The 22257-nt window shown below is 38.4% G+C and overlaps 1 protein-coding gene across 1 annotated transcript in view; it reads left to right on the top strand.

Annotated features, from left to right (window-relative positions):
• LOC140244681 (uncharacterized) overlaps positions 1-22257 on the top strand; it is a 133443-nt gene that overhangs the window by 5443 nt on the left and 105743 nt on the right. Inside the window, exon 2 of the mRNA XM_072324298.1 lies at positions 11618-13422. Coding sequence (XP_072180399.1) covers positions 11618-13422 — 1805 coding nt within the window. The remainder of the gene's footprint in view (positions 1-11617; positions 13423-22257) is intronic.

The raw sequence follows: 22257 nt of genomic DNA, 5'->3' as shown, positions 1-22257 counted from the left end.
AATACCACAATTTTGTGATGCTCAAGCTGTGCTATCTATCATTTACAAGTTAAGTGTTTAGCCCAAATTTCACCAGAAATCATTGTGTCATCTTTTTAAACTGCTGAGATGTATACTGTATCTATAAAAAAAAGGTAAGGTTTCTGCTCTGGTGCAGAGAGTGATCTTTGACCTGTGGTCCAAACACAACTTGTTGGTCCCAGTGTGAACACCTCTAATGATTGTCAGCAAAAATATTATTGTTGACAGTCAGAAGTACCCCTAGAGACTTTGCAAAGGGGGTTACCTGTTCACTTTTTGGTATTTTTTTATGATTTCTGAAAAAAAAGATGAAGAATTGAAAATGACACAAGTGAGTGAGTGATTTCTAAAGAAGACAGGCACGGGGTTAGTGACACCCATTACTTTTCTGTACTATTCCACCCCTGCTAATGATGCAGTGTCATTGGATTGCTGCAACCTTTGATTTCCATTCTCTGGGGATTGGAATACGTTTTGATCTCCCGGTGTTTTTCTTTCTTTGAAGCAAGAGGGGGACAGATTGTGGTAGAATGGAGACTTGTTTGACGATGATAAAGAGATAGCTGTTATGAAAGCTGCTGCACTTTATTGGGGGAAAGGTTGCAATAATGTATGTGAGATGACAGTGAATCAAACCCTGAGCAATTATAGTTCGGTTGACATTTTCTCAGCCTTTTTGTGAGGAAATTCATCAGAAGGGGAATGCTGTATCAAATGGCATTGGTGGTATAAAAGCAATAATCAGCAAAGAGTTCACAAATTGCCAGTTGTGTGGTCAGTGATGACAATTTTGATGTCAGTTAATTGTTCTGTAGATCATGTTAAAAAGTCATCAAATGAGCAGTATTGGAATTCACATAATCACAAACATCACCAGAGATGACAACTGTGATTTTGCAGTAATTTGTATAGGTTTGTTTGGTTTTTTTTGTCACAAAATCTGCAGGTTTCATGGAAAATTATGTTTTCCCGGAAAATTATGTTTTCCCAAATTGTATTACTACCTGTAGATACTTGTCTATATTTGGCAAAAAGGGTAAAAATGCTGTGTTCCACCCAAAAATATGCCTTAAATCAGCCCTGAGAGTACTGCAGTGCAACATCCTCAAAGGCCAAAGACATTGGGGTGAAGATATAATTCACCTTGAAGTAATCTAGAACATGAATCAATTTTTACTGGTCCTATTTGTTTTATTCATTCTCAGAGGATATGCAATGATATTTGCATTCCCCAATATTTCCACTACAGAGTCAGTACAAAAATGCCAAATTAATGGCACACATGGTACCCTGCACATACACAGGCACATATAATGATAGTAACTATAATGGCTATTTATATGGCACGTTATATCCACAGAAGTGCTCAGAGCGCTTAAAAAGAAGTGAAAAATCAAAAATTATACAAATAGGGAGCAATGCACAACAAGCAAACAATTGGCCCTATAAAACAAATCAAACTACTTACACATATAAAAGGTGTTATTTCAATTCTTTTATTCCCTATAAATACATCAACCAGTTGAGTACCGGCTGATTTTGCTATAGCATGCATTTCCCATAGACACCTGCCCAAGTATACTCAGGACTAGTCTTCAACAGGTCAATGATACGAGTTTCCCAAATGTCTAATGGCAATTTATATATCTAGGGGCTGCCTCAGCTGGTTCAGTAAATTGACCAGAAGAATGGCTGGGGGAGGTAAAGGGTTAATCACCTGTTTCTCATATTTTTTTCTCAATGGAAATACTGGAATACCTACCAAATTCCAGATGATATTGTTTTCTCATCCCAGAGGACATAGTACCATCTGGCTATACCTAAAATTCACAGCACCCTCGCAAGGATATCGTTCAAATTCGTAACTGCTAAGAGCATGATGACATTCAATACCACTGCCAAAAGTGGGATGGCAAATGTTAGATGGGTTTGACGCAAATCCCACATCAATATAACCCCAGAATGTCGATCTCGCGTAGAGTTTGATTTGTATCACATGCAAACTGGGCCAGTATGGTCTTTGCTCCAGTTGCGAGTGTGCAGATAGTCTTCACTCTCAGACACAAATTGGTTTCATCATGCCTGTCAAACTGCAAGTTTGTAGAACCATAACAGTGCAATGGAGATTGTTGTAATTTCCTCTTTTACTCTACCTTTTAAAACAGCAATGAATAGGAAAAGTCATAACAACAAGAAGAATGAAGTTTGATTGCAAAATGGGATAAGCGCCAGTTTTAAACTTTTTAATGTAATTGTCCATCAAGAATAAAACAAAACCTTTCCAACGACAACTCACTTTTTACCTTTATAACAAGGAATATTCGTGTAGTTATGATTAAAAAATATCATATTTTCATATTTTTTTTGTAACTTTAATCACAAATATCTCAAATTAACGCAAATGGAGTTCACTCGTTTTGCAACCAAGCTTTTCAAATCATACAAGTGTATAGTAATGTGGTTTCTGGAACTTTGATGAGTTAACTCCAGACTTCTGTGTTCACTCAAATTATGAAAATACAGAGATCTCTGCTAACTGTTGCCTTTTTTTTTAGCAGTATCATTTAGGCCGCCTATTTTTTTTTTTTTTTGCCAAAAATACTGCAAGTACACTTTTCATGGAAAATGTTGCTTTTTCCCACAGTGTATTACTATTATGTCTATTGCAGGAAAGGTAAAAATATGATTTTTCCAGCAAAAATTTTCCTTTCAGCCCTCAGAATTTTGCAGTGCTGTGTACAAGGTTGGTACCCATGCAGAAAAATCACATAATGAGACCCTAAGGTCTAACCCGTTGAAGACAGGCTAATACTGCTACAACACACATTTCCCATAGACACCAGCCTGAGTATACTCGGGACTCGTCTTCAAGGGGTTAACATGTTCTGTGCCAGCTTCCATTGTCCCAGTGGTCTTATATATACCTGTACATTGATCTCCATGGAGGCAAGCTGGCAGTGCAAACAAGGTATGAAAGTAATATGGTTGATCAGCTGGTGTAGAAAGCATTAGCCTCCTGAGCGCACACATTGGATGGGATTGGGCTTTTGGAAGGGGGGGGGGGGGATAGGGTGATAGAGAGATGTTTACATGTGGTGTTGAAAAGATTGTATGATGATGTTCTTTCAGATGTCATAGAAATGCTTTCCTTTTTGTTTTTAATTAGATGGTACTGTAAGAAAATGAGGAATTTCATCCCTAAAAAATGGAGAATTGTGTAAAAATTTGGAGCAAATTAGAACCTTCATAGCATACTGGTGTCCATTATTCAAACTCCTTTTATTCATAAATGTCATCATTTCATCAAAGTTTTGACGCTTTTGGTGCCAAATTGGCATCTTTACAAAAGAGAGTATGAGAAACTGCAAAGCAGTACACAAACATTCAAAGAGAAACAGTTTCTTTTCCTAAATACCTGTTTTATTGTATTGGTCATGTAGATGCACAAGTACATAGTGCTGCAAACTGGCTGGCAGCAGATACTGTTACCAGCATCTATGGAGGTATGTGAGAGAAGTATTAAAGAGAATTATTGCTATTATTTTTTTGCAATTGTCTTGTCAGTATGAGGTAACCAAGTCGTAATTTGGTTTCCATGACCACACCCTGCCTGAATACAACTCGGTTCTCATGTGACTTGTATCATATTGTAGTTTACAATAAGAGAATATTGAGCTCATTGCTTTAATTTTCTCTCCATATTTCATCAAAAACTTGTTTGTTGAAGGTTTTGAGATGGTGAAAAGTCTGAAAAACAAAAGCTCCCACCCACCAAGTTAAGGAATCTGCTATGGACTTGAGAGCAGTGTGACCCCATTGCCTTGTCTGGAAAGTATCAGGAAGTAAGCTCTGCCATGATGGTAGGTAGAATGGCCTCTCCTGGGCCCATGGTAGGGATGCTGTGTTCAGTTTCAGTTCTGCAAATGCCAAGTTTAATGTTAATGAGTGACTGTGAGAAAGATAAGAGTAGGGGTGTGGCTGGGGGTGGGGTTTAGATATGGTGGGGGTTAGCTGGGGATGGGGATTAACTTGGGAGTGGGGGAGGGTAGCTGGTATTGGGATATTTGAAGGTGGGGATAGGGTTAGCAGAGCTGTGAAGTCCCTTAATTACTGCAGGCAGCAAGCTGAAAACATCAGTATCTCTTCATGTCTGTAGGTAAGAGAATATGAAAATATGCATGATATAGGACTTTTTTTGTTCTCTTTTAGATGTACCTATTACTGTACCTAAGTATCTCCTTCATTGCTGTTTTGTAGGAAAAAATTGTTACTATGTACATTGTATAATAGCCAGAATAGAACTGCATACACATGCTTCATCAAGGTATACCTACAACCTAAACTTGAATTTGGCAATGATGATACTGGATTTGGACTACTGAATAATTCATGAGAGCATGGTGGGGCGAGGTGAGACCGGCCTGATAAAACCCATCTCCCTTGAAATTGAACAGTGACTGCTTCTGGGGTGTCGATCAACACATGAAGCCACCTGATGCCTTGCTGTGTGAGTGTTGTGCGGCCAATGCAGGAGTATGGCTTTTGTCCTAATTAAAACTCTCATCCAGATTAAACCTTTTCTGAACCATTCTCCAGCATGCTATGGACATTGTATTCAAACAAGTATTCAAGATTTAGGGATAAGCCAGAAATTACCTAAACTGCAGCAATTGGTTAGTGATGTTTTCTTCATAGAATTGGAATGGAATTAAATGCACCATGTCCTTTTATCCTTCTTCTTCTCCTTCTTCTGCTTCTGTACCAACTTTAAAGACTAGTGATGTCATACAAACGTTAAAAAAAGAAAAACAAGACCAAGGAAGTTTTTCCAGTCATGTATTTAATATTGGCTGAAGGTGATTTTGGTGTAACTCAGTATCTGTGACAGATATAATGCATGGAAATTTAGGAGGTTTGCAAATTAGGGCTTTGGTACCTATATCCGTAGCAGTCATTTTCTGTCATGTGTCCTACCACATAACCCACGCAGACGATAAAAACTGAGAATGCCTAGAAGTTGGTTACTTCAACTGAAAAGTAAGATATTTGATGTTTGTTTCAATCCAAAAAGTTTTACACATGTTAACTAACTCCAGTTTGACTTTCAAAGTTTACAAATGCTTCAAATTTGGAACCTTTTCCCTTTAAATAAATTATATTGTCTTCTTGTGGTAGATGTATGAAAATAAGATGGGACAAATCATGCATCTTTGGAAATTCTGAATCAAGATATTTGGAAAAATACCAAAATCAGAAAATTTGTTCTTGTCGAATTTAGCAAGCTTTTTGGTGACAGGCTATGTATGGAGAGTCCAGGGATGGTTGTCTTGGATACAAGGGTCCAAGTAAAGTTCATCTGATGTCATTTTTTTGAGGGAAGACATCACTAATTCCCACTAATCTACCACAAAATTTGGCTGGTGCATAGTCATGTCCTATTCATAGGATCACCCACCCATCCACACGAAAACGCTTGATCCCCACTTGGCTTCCCTTTTTTGCCACCTGCCGCCCACTGCTTTCCCAGAACTCCTGATCCACCTGTAACTGAACTTGACCCCTGCATACAGCAGGATTAGGAAAGAAATATGATTTGCACATTTGTCTTACCCATACTTGGAAGAATGCACTCCACTGTACTTTGCAACCCTCTTTTGTTTAGTTTTCTCTTAAAAGAAAAGATCAATAACCCTACAAAACATTTATTAATGCCCAAGTCTATATTCAAAAGTTTTGGCATATAAGATTGTAAGTCAAGAGTTGTGAAGTGAGTCCAATTTCAATCTGAGTGATTCAGCCTGCCAGTTTATTTTAGAGTCTTTATAATAGGATATTAAATTTTTTATAGTATTTAAAAACTAGATGCTTCATTGGTAGAGTGGGTATTTCAAGCCTGCTTACTACTTAATATTCATTTTCTTTGCTGTTTGTATTTTGCCCTTTTTTCCAGAAGAAATTCTTTACTTGAGAATTTTTTTTATATTTTTTTTATTAATTTTTTTTTTTTTTATAGTGGAAGTCAGAAGTGGGATGCGTTTCTGTTGTTTCACTGAATAATGGTATTGGTCACAATAAGAACACTTCTCACAATTCTTCAGGTTTGCCATTGAGATAAATGAAGTAAGTTTTGTCCAAATATTAGAACTCTATAGTTCATGCTGTGCGGGTCATCATTAATGAAGAAATACTGCTCTTCAGGTGTACCATTGAGATAAATGAAATAAGTTTTGTCCAAATACTAGAACTCTATAGTTCATGCTGTAAGGGTCATCATTAATGAAGAAATACTGCTCTGAGGGTTTCATTGTAGAAAGGACACAGCGACAGATTCAATGTTCACATGAATGCTATAAATATGAAAAATGGTTCAATTAGTCAATTTAAGACTTTGTCCCGCTCAACCCGTTGAGGGCAAGTCCCAAGTATACTTGGGCAGGTGTCTGTGGGAAATGCATGTTGAAGCAAAATCAGTCCATCCTCAACAGGTTAAGTCAATGATTTCTTTTATGTGTATGATTGAGTATGTCTTTCTTTTTGTGTGTATGTGTGGTAGGAAGTCAAAGGAGTGTGTGACCATGGAGGCACTAAACTTTAACTCATTCTATTCTTGCAACTGACCACTAGTACTGCAAGCAATACAAATAGATAGATATTATTTTAAATGGACCAAATGTAAAGGGAAAACTAATGGGCTTGTTCGAGAGGTCTCCTAACTCTAAATTGTAAAGATATCTTTTTTGTCTGAATTGACACTGTCCATCCTTTAGGAGTCCATTGGTCACTGTTGTGAATGTCCTTGCTCCAGGCACTTCCCCATGTGATAATTTTACCCGGGTTAGAGGTGGTTTGCATCCACTTAAAATTAATAGCTTTGACAGAATTGTACAAGTTTTTTCTTCTCTTTTTTTTTTCATGTTGTAAAGGGAAAGAGAAGAGGATATCCGTAGGCCATGACTGTATCTCAGGCCAGTTTTCTTTGCGGATGCAGAAAATAGAAGATAAGCTCCATCAGCATAGACACAGCGATTGCCATGTGCTAGTATGAAGTAAAATCTACCCCAGAAAACTAAAGTGTGTATTTTTTCGATATGACTTCTCACTATATGTGACCCGCTACAACAAAAGGATCCTAAAGTCGCTGACGGGTGAGCCGAGAAAATCGAGTTTGAAGTCAGATCACCAAAATCTGTCAAAACGTTCGGATTTCTGTTTTAATATAATTTTGTAGTCTAATGTATCTTCTATCATCTGCCGAAATTTTGAAGCTAAATGATCAAAGGAAAGGCCTGAAAATAGCATTTTTCTGGGCCATGCTCGGCTCGCCCGTCAGCGACTTTAGGATCCTTTTGTTGTAGCGGGTCACATATTCCCTGTATGTTCGTCATGTCATGTACCACAAAACCTTTTGCCAGGTATACTAATTAGCATGAAACGAATAGGCCTACTGCATGATATATCTGGTGTGTTATACTTTGTGAGCCTAACGTTTCGGGAATAAGGTCCTGTCAGGCAGTTTACTGGAAGTTGTTGAATAATAGACAGTGATGAAATAATGAGGTGGACTTGTTTCTCTTTAAGAAGGAAAGTTAGTTTTTTTTTTTCAACTTTGGAGATGATAGACAAATTTATGTATTGCATATTTTTCATGGTTTCAGAAAGCAATATTTTGGCATGAAGGTAATTTTGCAAAAGTAACAGTTAACTTTTTTTTTTTAAGAGCTACTATTATTTCATACCGTATTCATGGTTGATGGAACAAGTAGATATGCAAGAGCAGTGAGTATGAACTAAAAAGAAAAATATGGTTGAATGCATTCTGGTAGTGGAGACATCACTGTAATGACATATTGAAACTGAATATGCTCATAAATTCTACTGGTAGGTGGTTTCAAAATATGTCATGTGAAATATAATGTGATATTTAATTCAATTCTGATTTTGTGTAGCCTTCTGCGGATGCAGAATGACATGGACAGATTGGAGTACTTGGAAATGACTGTGGATAGTGAGAGATGTATTTTATGATTTATAGCACCAGTATATTTTGGGATATTACCCTGAGAGAAATTGTGAGAGATAGAGAGGGAGATCGGGAGAGGGGGGCGAAGAGGGGAGGGGTGTGAGAAGGGAGAGATGAAGAATAGAAGAAAGGGAGGACAAAAAACCACTTTGCTACATTATGCATCCAGGTGTGACCAGCATCAAGCTGCAAAATTTTGCGTACCAGAAAAACACAGATTTGAGACATGGTTTTGAAACATGGCTTGACAGAGGAGCATTCATTGGAGTTTCTCACCAGCGTGTTTCTTGCTAGACTCACTTTGACTATGCCATTGTGCATCTCATTATGTCCAGCTTGTCCCTGAGCGATTGGGTCAAACAGGATGCATGTAACTGTGATATAAAAAAAAACAAACAAACATATTTGAGATCGCCGGTTCACTCTGAAAACACAAATGTTGAATTAGCATTTAAAAGGGCCGAGGAGTGACAACATTTTCAAAGTGTTGGTTTTCCTGCTAGATTCAACATTTAAAATGTTATCTTAAAAGTTGGATGCAACACTTCAAAAAACGCTGTCACTCCTCGGCCCTTTTAAATGTTGATTCAACATTTGCGTTTTTAGAGTGTTGCGTTTATAAGACTCTAGTAAAACATGGTTTTGAATTGCCCCTACACAGTGTGCTTCAAAACCATGTTTCATAAACCTCATTTGTAATCACGACTTCCATAATTTATATTTGAATTTAAACCACAAAACACAGTTTCAAAATCATGTTTCTGCATACTGTAAAACCAGAAATATTCACAGCATGAAATTTTCGTAAACTGGACTCGATGGCCTTTTTAGCTGCATGAATTTTTTTGCAAATTGTCACTGGCATGCAATGCAGAAGTGTAGACAAGAACTACTGCATGCATTTTAATTTTGCGAATCTTGGCTCCTTGCTAAATTGGCAAAAATTTTGTGCACATGAAAACTGTTGGTTTTACAATAGCCAGATAAGTTTACTGTGAATATCTTGGTCTTCAGATATGAATAACCTGTGGAGTCTGAACCTGCCCTTACATGTGATGATTGCTACATGGAGCATTCTGGCAGGGGGTTACCACCAAGCTCATGGGGCATGTTAAGTTTTAGATGTGAAAGGGCCCATTTTTGGTTTCAGTCAGAGTATCATTGGGGGTGCACACTCTTGGTGTGATTTATTCCCATGTGGGTTCACTGTGCCATAGGTTGTGGCTGTCTGGTGCGATTCTCTGAACCAGACAAAGGATGGAATGTCTTTTCTTGAAAATGTGAAATAAATGTTTCACAGCTCTTATTACATTTCCCCCCTTCCCAACATTAAAGAGAAAACTCTTGTTAGCAAGGCCTAGCTATACCTCTTTACTTCAAGGTTCTCATTTGCTGCAAAAGGAAGTAAGTTGTGAGGTTTATAGTGAAGTTTATCCATAAGGAACATTAGCATGGATATTACATGTACATGGCTTACAGAGATCTCTTTGATATCTGTGATAGCAATATCCAGATTTTGTAAAGTATAGCAAACATAAGCATGGATGACAATTTTTTTTTTATTTTTGTCCTCTTATCATAAACCATTATCTCAGTCATGACAAATCATACTTTCTCTCCAGTACCCACTTTCTAAAGACTCATATCAGATACAGTTTTGTTTAAATGAAACAGCGAACCTTCTGGTCTGACCTTGAAGCAAGGCTAACCTATGTGAGTAACCTTTGAGATTGAGGTCATTCACCTCTGGAGAAAGGTATCACCTTTGCTGTTTAGGCTCCCAGCAGGGTCACTGGCTAAGGTCGTAGGGTAAGGGAGGAGAAACCGATACCATGTACATACACAGAAAAAAAAAAATACTCTTGTGTCGTGGATATTCTTTTGTCAAGACCCCAGGTAAAGTTTTTTGAAGTGGCATGTCCCCTGTGTAAAAAAGAAAGAGAAGAAGAAGAAAACAAAAACAAATATACCAATGATGGGTGATCTATACTGTAAGGTGAACTGCAATGCAATATCCATTCCAATTACTGTTATCCAACCCTGATAACCCCAAATAATTTCAGATGTTTATGATTATTACTGATGGATGATATTGAAAATGAGGTCACCAAAGTTTGTCCTTGTAGCAAGGCTGATAAAATCTTGTCATAATTTTCTGTCCAGAAAGGGCAGACGTATCTTGGTTTTGAAAAGGGGGAGAACAAAGCTTCCCATTCATTTCAACAGTTTGGATGTAAATCCTCAAATTGGCATCCTTTGGGACACATCAGAATACAGCATTGAAACTGTTCTGTCACTTTGCCATCTGTGCTTGACTAGATCTTATATCCAGTGGTTTATTTTAGAGTGGAACAATTAAATTTTTTCCTACTTCAGAATAGTTCTTGCAAGTAGATGTGCAAGAAGATTGCAAGAAGTTGGTGTGTGGTGTAGAATTTATTGTCAACTATGAAGATATTGAGCAATGAAATCCTGTCTTGGGACATCACTGTGCCAGTGTCACTTCTAGGGATGCTTCATTTTGTAACTGTAAAGCTCAAGTAGTATGAGCAGTCATAAACATACAGAGGGATCTCAGTAGTACACTGAACCCAAGATACTCAGTGAATTAAATTTTAATGATGCTCTAGAGTCCCTATAGAGCTGGAGAAACCACAAGACACACACACACACACACACACACACACACACACACATAAACACAAAGGATTTGACAATTTGCTCCTACTTCACAACTCTATGGTATTAGCTGTTGTATATATCCATAATATCTAAAGGAGATGAGATTTCAGCAAGATGGCCAACAGTCACAAGCAGTTGAAGCAATTGTTTTTTTTTCCAACCTCACAAAATGTGGTAGATTTGCATACTAAATCTCCAGTATGAAGATAGGGTCAAACATAAGCCGATCCATAGTGTGTTGGTAGTTTTAATGGTCTACTTAAAATTCATGGAAAGTTTTGCATTCTGTTTTGTTTTCTCTGATCCACTTGTCTAGGATGCCTGTAAACTGCACTAGCAGGTACATATACTATGAAAAATGTCCCGTTCTGGAGATGTACTATGTTTGTTGCATAAACTATACAAAGGTCTTGGGGAAAAGGGAAGGATATCTCTATCTATGCCAGACTATTTTCTTTCTTAATTGGTACCTGCTTGACAAAAGAATTTCACTGATTCACAGGTAGAAATTCTTTGATTCACTCGATCACTACCCTCTTTTGTGCCCACCTTTTTGAAGACGCGAGCAACTTTGTCCAAGCTAAGGTTGTTGGTAGCCAAGCAAGACCAGTCATTTTATCTGATTCATCATGTTAGCACCTGAAGTGAATGTGGTTATTGTGAAAGTCCTTCATGACTGATTATTCTGTGAGTCTGTATGCAAGGCATTGAGTGAAAATAGACTGCTGTAATGCTTACCAAATCATATGATTTGAGCACTATTATGTTTTCAATGTTGAAAAGAGTTTGACTTGCAGTTAGGGTTGTATGATAGACTCTTTGATGATCTACTTATATTAAGCCTGACTGACTCAGTCGTGTGTTTTTGTCTTTCCATTTCTCTTTGGTCTTCAGGGTCAAATGTCAGCATGGCTAGAACAGAAAGCACGCCCTCTTTGGTGCTGCTTGAACAGTTGATGGACACACCAACTGAGGGCTCTGAACTCAAGTCTTATCCATCTCACAGGAAGAGGAAGAGCTTACCAGCAGGATTATCTTCTGGTAACCTTAAGGAAAGGTCAAAGTGGCCCCAGGTTCTCTTCCAGGATCTCCTACGGCCTCGGAGGAAGCAGGAGGTGGCGCCACCAAAACCTATCAATAGAAGGATATGGTGTGACAGTGAAGAGTGTCTCTCTGCCACCCCGTTTGTCAAGATCCAGAGGTTCCCTATCAACGATCAGTGTGAGAACTGTGGCAGAGTCATGAGGGATGCTGCCACAAATACAGGAAGTGTCCAGGAGATTAAAACCACCAGTGCTTCTGATGATGGGAGGTTGGCAGTGCAGGATGGTGATGAGGACACCACAGCTGAAGATCCTCCTTTTGAGGAAGCAGTGGCTGCTGTTGTGAGAAGGCCAAAGAGAGCCGAACAGTCAAATAGCAGCAGCGGTAGGTATGCAGATAGGAGGAGTCTTCCAGCAGCCTTGGACTGGTGGTCTGACAAGGTTCTCAAAAAACACAGCTCCAACATAAGAGAGAATGTGAAGAAGTCATGGCTACCAGTGGGTGATGCTAATGGCCCTGATGGGAGGCTATCAGTCAGTGACCAGTGCATGCATGAAACTGTTCAAGTTTCCCCTCGCAGGCGTTTTCACACAGCCAGTGATGGGGATTCACTAGGAGCAAGTGAGGCAGTCTGGGAGCGTCTGGATGACATGCAAAGTCTAGCACAGAGAAAAGACATGAAGGACTTCAAGTCGGCTCCAAACCTATCCTATCCATCAACTCAGGTCAACAATGCAGAGTCAGCCAGACTGGCGGCATGGTGGGAGGAGTCACCGTTCCCAGTCAGGTCTCAGCGCTTTACATTCCACTCTCATTCCAGCGGCAAGAAGGTGGTCCTCAGGAAGGGTCAGCGTGGTCTGGAGATATCTGGAGACAAGGGCTCCAGGAAGCTTTCCATGAACCTTGCAGATCTTGAGGAACTCATGGGGGCCACTTCAGGATCAGAGGAGGAGATAGAATCAGAGGATGTGCAGACAACATCCACATCATTACTCCTTCCCTATGAAGCCCTCGCGATAGAAATGGATGCATGCACAAACATCAATCAGTCCAACTCATCAAAACGTGATTGCAACTCTGGTAGCAGTGACCAAAGAACTAATCAGCACAGAACACAAGCCGAGACTGTCAGAGAAACCTTAACCAACTCACACTCTTCCACACATAGCCTCCCTCCACCAAAGACGGCTGCAACTCGCTCTTTCTCAACTCCTCAGATCACTGTATCAACTCCCTCATCAACAGGTTGGTCTTTCTCATCCCCTAGCCTAGAGAGTGTCATCCAGGCCCAGTTTCTCAGGAACACTTTTGCCAGCTCACAAGCCATTAACAGGCAACGTTCTACCAGTTTGCCTGGAGATGGTGCACAAATGACACAACCACTGCAGGACTCGACGAGGAATGTGGTCACCAGGCGCCGTTCTCAACCTTACGGTGAACAGCAGCGCCATTCCTGGGCAGGATGTCCAAACCCTGTCAGCGGCTCAGTCCTGAAGCTGGCCAAGGGGGAGCGGCTTTCCTGGATGGGAGTGGTCAGTGAGATGCCGGTCATCCCAGAAGACAAGAACCGGGAGAAGGACAAGGACTCTGAAACTACTCCCAAACGAGCATGGCTAGATGTGAGACTGTCCAGGTCGTCAGAGGAAATCCACCAGGTAATTTTGATACACCTTGCATTTTCACGTTTATAAGAATTATGTCCAGGATGTTGATTTGAGTAAGAGTGCTGAAATTACCTGAAGCAACTTCTGAATAGCATAAGACTTTATTAAGAAAATGATATATTCACTGAATTAACTATAATCATCTAAAGAAATTTATGAACTGCAAGATAGCAGTTCTCTTCTCTTGGTGCGTTATCTCTTGCTGTGATGTGGCTGGCTTGAAGGTATCATCTGGATTTGTAGTATTGTCAGTCCATTATTCCCCTGTATCCTGTATATTTCTCGCTGACAAATCAAAGCTTTTGACTGGGCCAGGCTTGCCACCATGGTGGCAGGGAACAACTTGCCAAGGACGAGAGTGAAAATTTCGCTCCGTCAATCCTCTTTGGAAATTGTGTTGAAATTTGTTAATTGGATATTGCACATGGTGGGCATTAAAATGAGTTTGCTCTCTTAAGATTTGAAGATGTTTCTGCACATGTATTTGGATTCAGTGAATGAGGAAAAATTGATGATGAATGATGTCATTTTGGGAGCTGATATAAGCTTGTAATTTTGTCTCATGTCCTGTATGTGCTTGCCTAAGCAACATTACCCTGACAGTTGGAACACAATTGCTTCATATTAAAGGGACTGTACAGTACTGGTTGAGGTGGGGATTCATGTTTTGAACATTCCTAAGTGAGATAGTGAAAAGCCTCTTATAAAATATGAAAGAGCATGTACTTTTTAGAAGGATTCATCATTTATTTGATGAAAATTGGTTTTCAAATGGCTGAGATATCCAAAAAAGTGCTAATAATATTAAAAGGCGACATGCCACAACTTTATTAGGATCTCTTTGTTTCACCTTGTTTTTGGATATCTCAGCCATTTTAAAACAGATTTTCATCGAATAAACTTTTGATACCCCTTAGAACTGCATGCTCTTTGACATCTCATAGAGTGGTTTCTGAATATCTCGCAAAACGTTAAAAGCTAAATCCTCACCTCGACCAGAACTGTACACACCCTTTAACATGCAAGTTTGCTTTGAAGCTATAGTAGGTGAACTCTGTGTGTAATTGCAAGACTGCTTTGGATACTTTCTCAATAGAATTCTCTGTACACCATCTCAATTTCCATTAAATTTTGTTCAATATTGGTCATTTTTTTGTTCAGAATCTAGTCAGTCAAATTTTTGACATTTCAGCCAACTACTTTCTGTGTCAGGCTGTACTCACAGGGAAACAGAAAGGTTCAGAGATATTGAGCTTTGTTTCAAGAAACTATAAAATTGCCGGGTAGGATGACACAAGGGTGATATTAAGCAAGCAAATATTTTCTTGAATTTAACCTTTTTTTCCGATTGTGAATTTGGTGATTATCAGCTATTTTATAACAAACATACACTATTATCAATCCAATGTTAAAATTGCTTTGTTACCAGGAATAAAATTGAGAATTGAGAATTTAGGGTTTCTGGAATGAACACTGAACTAGGGCTTTCTATAGCTCAGTTGGTAGAGCACCGGGCTAGCATCCGGAGGTCTCGGGTTCGAATCCCGATGGAATCCCATTTTCTTTGCTCAATTTTCCAATAATAATAAATTATATTCATTTCTGGTCAGATTTCCTCTGTTTACGTTTGTTACATACTCAAAAAGCTGCATCACTTCGGTGATCCCTCGCATTTATCCCCAAGTTGAATTATCCTTCGGGTTTATGGCAGGTTTAAGTGCGTGCGTGTGTGTCACACACAAAGCGCACTGCTATAGCTTCTGACCATCCGAGCATTGAGAATTTAGGGTTTCTGGGATGAACACTGAACTACATTTGTAGGGTTTTCTATAGCTCAGTCGGTAGAGCACCAGGCTAGCATCCGGAGGTCTCGGGTTCGAATCCCGATGGAATCCCATCTTCTTCGCTCAATTTTCCAATAATAAGGAATAAAATATCTAAGTTTTCATCACTGTCCTCCTTGTAGGTATTAATTGAGATAGTTCTTTTAAAGTTTGACCGCGTTTATCATACCAACCTGAGGCCTATTATTCTCCTGAGAAACCCAACAATATTTTCACACATGTTTTTGCTGGAAAGAATAGATATTTAGCCAAGCACTTCTGTTTACTCTCTGTAGTCAAACTTCTTGGCACCATCTTGGAGAGAATATAGAAAATTGCTCCTGATATCACCGTGGAGATGTTTGAAGAACAGTGGTGATGTTGATGTCGTCGATGACAAAGTAGTTTTCAATCACAGCACAGAACAAATAACACTGCGGTTTTTAACCTCTTCAGCTCTGAATAATTTGTCAGCACTCAAATATTTATCCTCTTCAGGCAAAGTGTAAAGTTATTGTTTTGTCCACGTGCAGGATTTCAAAAAATGCAAAGTAGGTCAGAATTAGGACAGTCCTGGTGAACTGTATATTGCAAATTGAGAATTAAGAACTGGATGTTTTGGTTTGTAGAGTGATTTCTGTACATGATGTTGATATAAGATTTTTTTTTTTTTTTTTTTTTTGGGGGGGGGGGATACATGCTAATATCCTTTCATTGTGAATTCACCTGTCATGATAAATATAAAAGACACAGCAGTGTTTGGAAGATTTAGCATACTGACAAATATGGTTTTGAAACAGGTAAACTGCAAAACATAGTTTCAAAACCGTGTTTCTAGTTGGAAAAAATTTCATATGAAAAAGGCACTCCTAGAGAGCTGAAGGAAGTTAAAATTGTGATGTATCTTCAAGAATCTCAGATGTTTTGTGGAGCTAACATAATTTGCAAACATCGCAGGACTCTTGACAATCAATCTGCCTTTGCCAAGTAGGTCTGAAATTAAAGATTTATTATATAAACATGTCAAAACAGTATTTTATGGGCGTAATGTTAGAGTCAACCATGGATGTATTCTTCAAGTGTGTGGAAGGCATCTTCAATGCATACATGTTCATTTGAAGAAATGTGGAATCAAGTCCATATTTTAAGGCTTAATTTCATTTAAAGTGCTACTCTTAAAGTTTGATACATAACTTCGGATATAAAAGTGCTGTGCTCATTTAGACAAAGTTTGATGGAAATTTGAAGGTCTTGGTATAGAAAGATGACTGGTACTTCAGTGATCTCTAACCTTCCTCACATGCTGGTAGAAAACTGGTGACTTTGGGCTAATTCGGTGGGTATGTTTGTATTCTGGATCCCTGCTGATCCCTATCACTCCTTTGTCAAACAATTGATTACTCACCAAACACACAAACACACACACAAATGCACACTTAAAGCACCAGGAGGGGACAAAAGCTGAGCCACCCCCCTTCACATTTGAAATATGCTTGATGCTAATTTGTCTTCGGTGAAAATGCATGTCCAAGGAAATGTAGACAACAGGAGATATTCAAATTGTGGCAGGGAGGTTGGGGGCACCTCTCTCATGTATCCTGCATTTTTTTTTTCATTCTTGTCTGTCTGTGCCTCATACCTAAAATACAATGTGGTCACTGTACATGTAGTCTTTTTCACCTTGTACATGTAGTCTTTTTCACCTTGGTGGTTCCATCAACTGAAGAAGAAATAAAAAATTTGAGGGTTGAAAGCCTGTTCAGATCAGTTGAAAAAACAACAACAACAACAGCAACAACAACAACATCAACAACAATGAACTTCTGTTCAAATTTGATTAGAAATGAAATTGTTCATGATAACTAATTTGCATGAGTTCTCAAGGCAGACTTGAGTCATGTTCCCCTCAAACACATTTCTCAGATAACCCTGGATAATAGATTTCAAGAACTTTTTTTTTTTTTTTTTTTTTAATATTCCTGACATCAATTTGTCTTTGCTAGATAGCAGTTGCCCATTTGACGAATATGAATGACTTGACATCCATAAGATGATTGAGATGAAAGAGCTTGACATGACATTACATTCACTTTAACAATGATGTGTGCAGATACATGTATGCAGTCATGCGTTTAAATGTATTGAAACTTGCATGTTTGAATGAGAGAAAATGAATTTGTGACATAATAGGTTTTGTGTAAGAATTCAGAGTGCAGTTATTTGTCAGCAAGGAAAACATTTTAATGTCTGAGCTCTTGATGACTGTATTAAACATGACTAGACATTGTTTCCTGAACCCTGATTGCAAACAAGTTCTTATCCAAGTGTCAAAACCCCTCAAAGTACATTGTGGACGCCAACATGGTACTACATATTTACCAAACATGAGCATCATTTTTCAAATGTGAATGGGTGTCTTAAATTATTATTCCTTGCATACATATTGGCCACCATGAGTGTCCAGACTGTGATGTTGTGTGTATGATGACTGCCTATTTCAAACTGTCATGTTTACATGGTGGCTTAATGGTAAGAAAAAAAAAAATTGTAGTTGGCAACAAAAGCCATTTCCCCATGGAAACAAAGGCTTATCTCAAGTTTGCCCTGCTGTGGACTTCTCTTGTTTTGTTCTTATCTTCTTCTTCTCCATTGTAGCGTGACTTGACTTTGCTGAAGTAGGTGCTAGCTTCCTTTTAGCATGCACTTGAATTTGTGGAGCAGGGATTAAAACAAAGTCACAAAAGGTTGAATCATCTAATCAGATTAGTCTTAACATTCAGACTTCACTTTGTCATACTGCCAGCTCATTGTGTTCTACCAGAATTGTACACACAGGGCACCATTCTAGCTGATGTTGTAGTCATCTGTCTTGTCATTTTCGCCAGGATTTGTGGTCACAGGAAGCTGTTGATTTCATTTTTTTTTTTTTTTTGGGGGGGGGGGGTTGTGCTCCTAGTACTTCTATTCTCCAGATTTTGTGATGTATGATGGCTCAAAACAACAAAAATTAAGCAAAAAAAAAAAAAAAAAACAAAACAGGGCTAATCCAGCTGAGATATGAGACCACCATGCCCTGTCTGTTTGTGTCAGGAAGTGGGTTACTTATTTACCTGCAATGATGCTTGCAGTGTTTGACCAATTATTGGCGGGTATTCGAAGCAGAGATTTTTGCTTTGCTTACAGCATGCTACAGTATGTCTACCCAGCTTTGAAATTTGGTGAAATTTATATTTTTTAGTTCAATTGCTGTTGGATTTCTCAACATCCACTGCATTATAAATTTAGAGTTTAGACTATTTGTGTGTTGTTTTAAACCACATTTGAAGGGGAAAAATAAGTGCCTTTCATAGTATTGCAATGCAATAAAAAGGGAATTCTTCCACCACATTCTGTAGGCATACATTTGATCAGGACATGATACTTTATATTATTACTTTGCTTTTGTATTGATAATAATGGTAATAAATATCATTATTTTATAAAGCGATTATTACTAAAGTTTCTAATTGCTAAATGTCTTGTAATGGAAATGAATTACAAAGGAGAAATGAGATCATGAAGTAAATAGTAAGATGAAACAGAATACAGAATACATGTTACACACATGAGAATTATAACTTAAGGAACGAACATAGCATATATGCTTTGATATTCTATGAAGACAATATGACGCAAGAAACCTGTATTTGAAATATAGATTTTTACACTTTCATAGTATGTTTAGCTGAGATTAAGTATGTGGATTGTTCTTAGCAGGTGCATATTTTAATGTGCATATTCACATAATTAACCAAGAATTGGTTATACAAATCTCTTAACAGTGTGCAAGTGCATACAATGTACTATGAAGACTATGCTAACCCTTTTCTAGCACGACAAAATGCTGAGCATAATAATGTTGCACAGCGTGTGATAATAGAGATCAGACTTACACCTTGGTACGTACAAAATTTATGAGCAGTTACACCTCCATGCACTCACCCGTTACATGGGCTGCGAGGCTGTTAGAATTTGTAGCTGTAGACTGTCTGCACAGTAAACAGAGAGGGCGCTATAGAATGACAATCACAGGGCTGGCTGCTGGTAAGCAGGTTGACTGTGCTCTCAGCAAACGTACAAATGTATAGTCAACAGGACGGGTGCACTGGGATCAACATGTTCATGTTAAAATTAATCATGTTTACAAGATTTTCAGAATCCCATGAACTTTGAACATGAGCTAATGTGCCTCTAAAGGGAATCAGATAAAATCTGGGATGATGGCTTTTTAACCCTTTGCATGCCAGATACTTAGCTTATCTTGCTAAGCTTTTACATTAGCATTCAGTAATCCATCAAAAGTATACTTAGTTGTAAACTTTAATAACCTGTTGAGGATGGGCTGATTTTGCTACAACATGCATTTCCCATAGACACCTGCCAGAGTGTACTTGGGACTCGTCTTCAGTGGGGTAACGAGGTGTAGCAATGTGCCTCAGTTCAACAGGAAGGCCATTGAGACACAAATGGGATTAGTTGGCTTAAGTAATCTCTTTTCATTGATAGTTAGTTTCCGGACATCTGAAACAATTGGCGAGCAAGGCAACGATCTCTAAGGGTTACACACTTTAGGATGGTGAAAATCTCAAGTTCCATACCGGTACATAATCTTCATCTGTATGTTAGCATCCCATACCTTAGACTCGGGCAGACCTTGTTAAGCATGTCTGGTAGATAGAATCTGTTTATTATTGACATTTACATGATACTTCGGTGGAACAACAATAGGAGTTTTTCGCATTGTAGATTGTTCAAAGAATTTTCTGAACATTGGGAATACATAATTATGTATTATTCAAGAATGAATGAGTCTTGATTTATAGAATGTGAATGGACTTGACTTAGACCTTGGGATTATTCATTTAGAGTTAGTAAATAGCAGTAATTTCTAAGAAAAAGCCATATTGGTATTAGCCAACCTCAGTGGAGGCATGAGAAAATGATTGTTTGGTAGGTGAGTGTGTGTCAGGTTGCTGGGGTGTGAAACGTAGTAGATCTGGTATAGAAGAGACTTTTGTTCTAGCTTTGTTCTGGCCTATTTCCACATTGCAATCCTGTGTAATTTTAGAGAAGAATGCATTGTAAGAAAATTGGAAGAAAACTAAATAATGCATCCCATACAAAGCAAAAACATTCTATGGTTGAAGTAATCTGCTCCCCGTTGATGGGATAAACTGAGCTGTGCTATCAGTTGACAAGAGAGGGCAGTATTGCAGTTCAGTGGCAGAGTTACATACAAGCTAACATCACCATTGCAGAGGGTCTATGGACTTCTATGGACTTCACAAAAGTCGAGATAGTCATTGCCATATTTGCTAAAAATAATGTTTCTACCTCTGTCTCATTATTATTCTGTACCTCTACTCAATGATATTTTGCATTTTGTCATTAGTCTGCAGTTGTCTGACCATGGACATCTGTGAGCAGACCTGATAATGTAAGATGATAGCTGTTTGAATGGTACAGATGAACACACTCTACTCAACTTCTACAGTCAGCACTGTGTTCCAAAGATTGATATGCCTTATAAAACGTTGAATTGATTTATGATCTCTCGTCCTTTGAGAAGAACATACACCTGTACAGTTTTCATACTTGAAGCTGTATACACGGTATACCATCTGCTGAACTTTGAACAAAAATCATACAAGATAAAAAACCTGTTTTGATAATAATTAGCATTGGACAAATGAAATAAAGTGAAAAGAAAAAGGATGTCGTGGAGTACTTTCTTCAGCAATATCTTACTTTCTATCTCTCTTTAGTCTTCAGGAGAGATGAGATTAGATATGAGCAGATTTCAAGTGTCAAAGAAACATTAAGTTCTGAAATTTAACTTGTTGATTTACAATGGAGTTATTGAGTTACATAGAGGGTCATTGATCTTCCGTGTATTTAATGTGATAATTCTTCTTTTTTTCTACAGTTTTGAGATCGCTCCATAGGCAAAAAAAAAAAAGAAAGAAAGAAAGAAAGAAAGATCACAAGTAAAAATAGAGCGAATCACCTAATAACGTCAGACTCTCTGTTTGCCTCCCTCTCTTGGCCAGCTTTGTGCATTCCTTCACTCATTCACACTGTGTTATTGTATGCATGAATGAAACACAAATGAAGCCACGGCTTCCAGTCACGGCATCTAACAGTCAAGAAAATTAGTTAACTTGGACCTGCAAAACTTGACACCACATAATCACAAAAGAGCATGAACAAATAGTGCTTCAGCTGCACTTGATGGAAGATAGTCTCCGATCAAGGCTGCAACTAAAATTGATAAGCTGTACCATGTCTTTTCATGATCTTATTGTCATTCACATTTGCTGTGTGATTTCTACTGATGAGCTGTTTTGGCCCTGTTAATAAAACTGCATATAGTTTACTCTTAGTCTTGAGGTCATCGATTCAAGTTCATTGGCAGCTGTGGTTGTACCATCAAACAGGGTACTTTAACCTCTTGGGGGAGGGGAGAACTGATGTTATTCCCTTGGGTGCTTGTTTATTTCCCATTTAATTGCTTCCTTACTAGCCACATGAGACAAATCCACTCAAACTCTGTCTGACAGGATGCTTATTAACTAGCAAAGGAAACTATGCCCCTTAACCTAATTTAGTTGTTTGTTCTATTGACCTTTGACTTCCATTCAGTATTTTACCAATAATACCATCGTCAAATACAAGAATAATTGATGTTGAATCCAGCCTGGGTGAAATGTAGCTTGGGAGCATCAATGCTGAAGGAAGTTTTGATAATGACATGTCTGTGGATTTATCATTCCTGTGTAAGTCCCTGATTACATTGATATTACAAATTTTGCCCCATTTTCTGTATGAAAGATGTAGGATGCTTTCACACATAATCAGAGTGCGTGATTTGAACCAGGGGTATCACTAGAATCCTGATAAAAGTTACACATTTTTTCCATGTGAATGCAAACTGGAATTGAGGAGGGTGAATTTGAATCGCAAT

The sequence above is a fragment of the Diadema setosum genome, chromosome 21 (genome assembly GCF_964275005.1).
Source record: "Diadema setosum chromosome 21, eeDiaSeto1, whole genome shotgun sequence".
In the NCBI taxonomy this organism is placed as follows: Eukaryota; Metazoa; Echinodermata; class Echinoidea; order Diadematoida; family Diadematidae; genus Diadema; species Diadema setosum.
The sequence above is the reverse complement of the archived record's forward strand: the minus strand, read 5'-3'. Positions and strand labels throughout refer to the sequence as shown.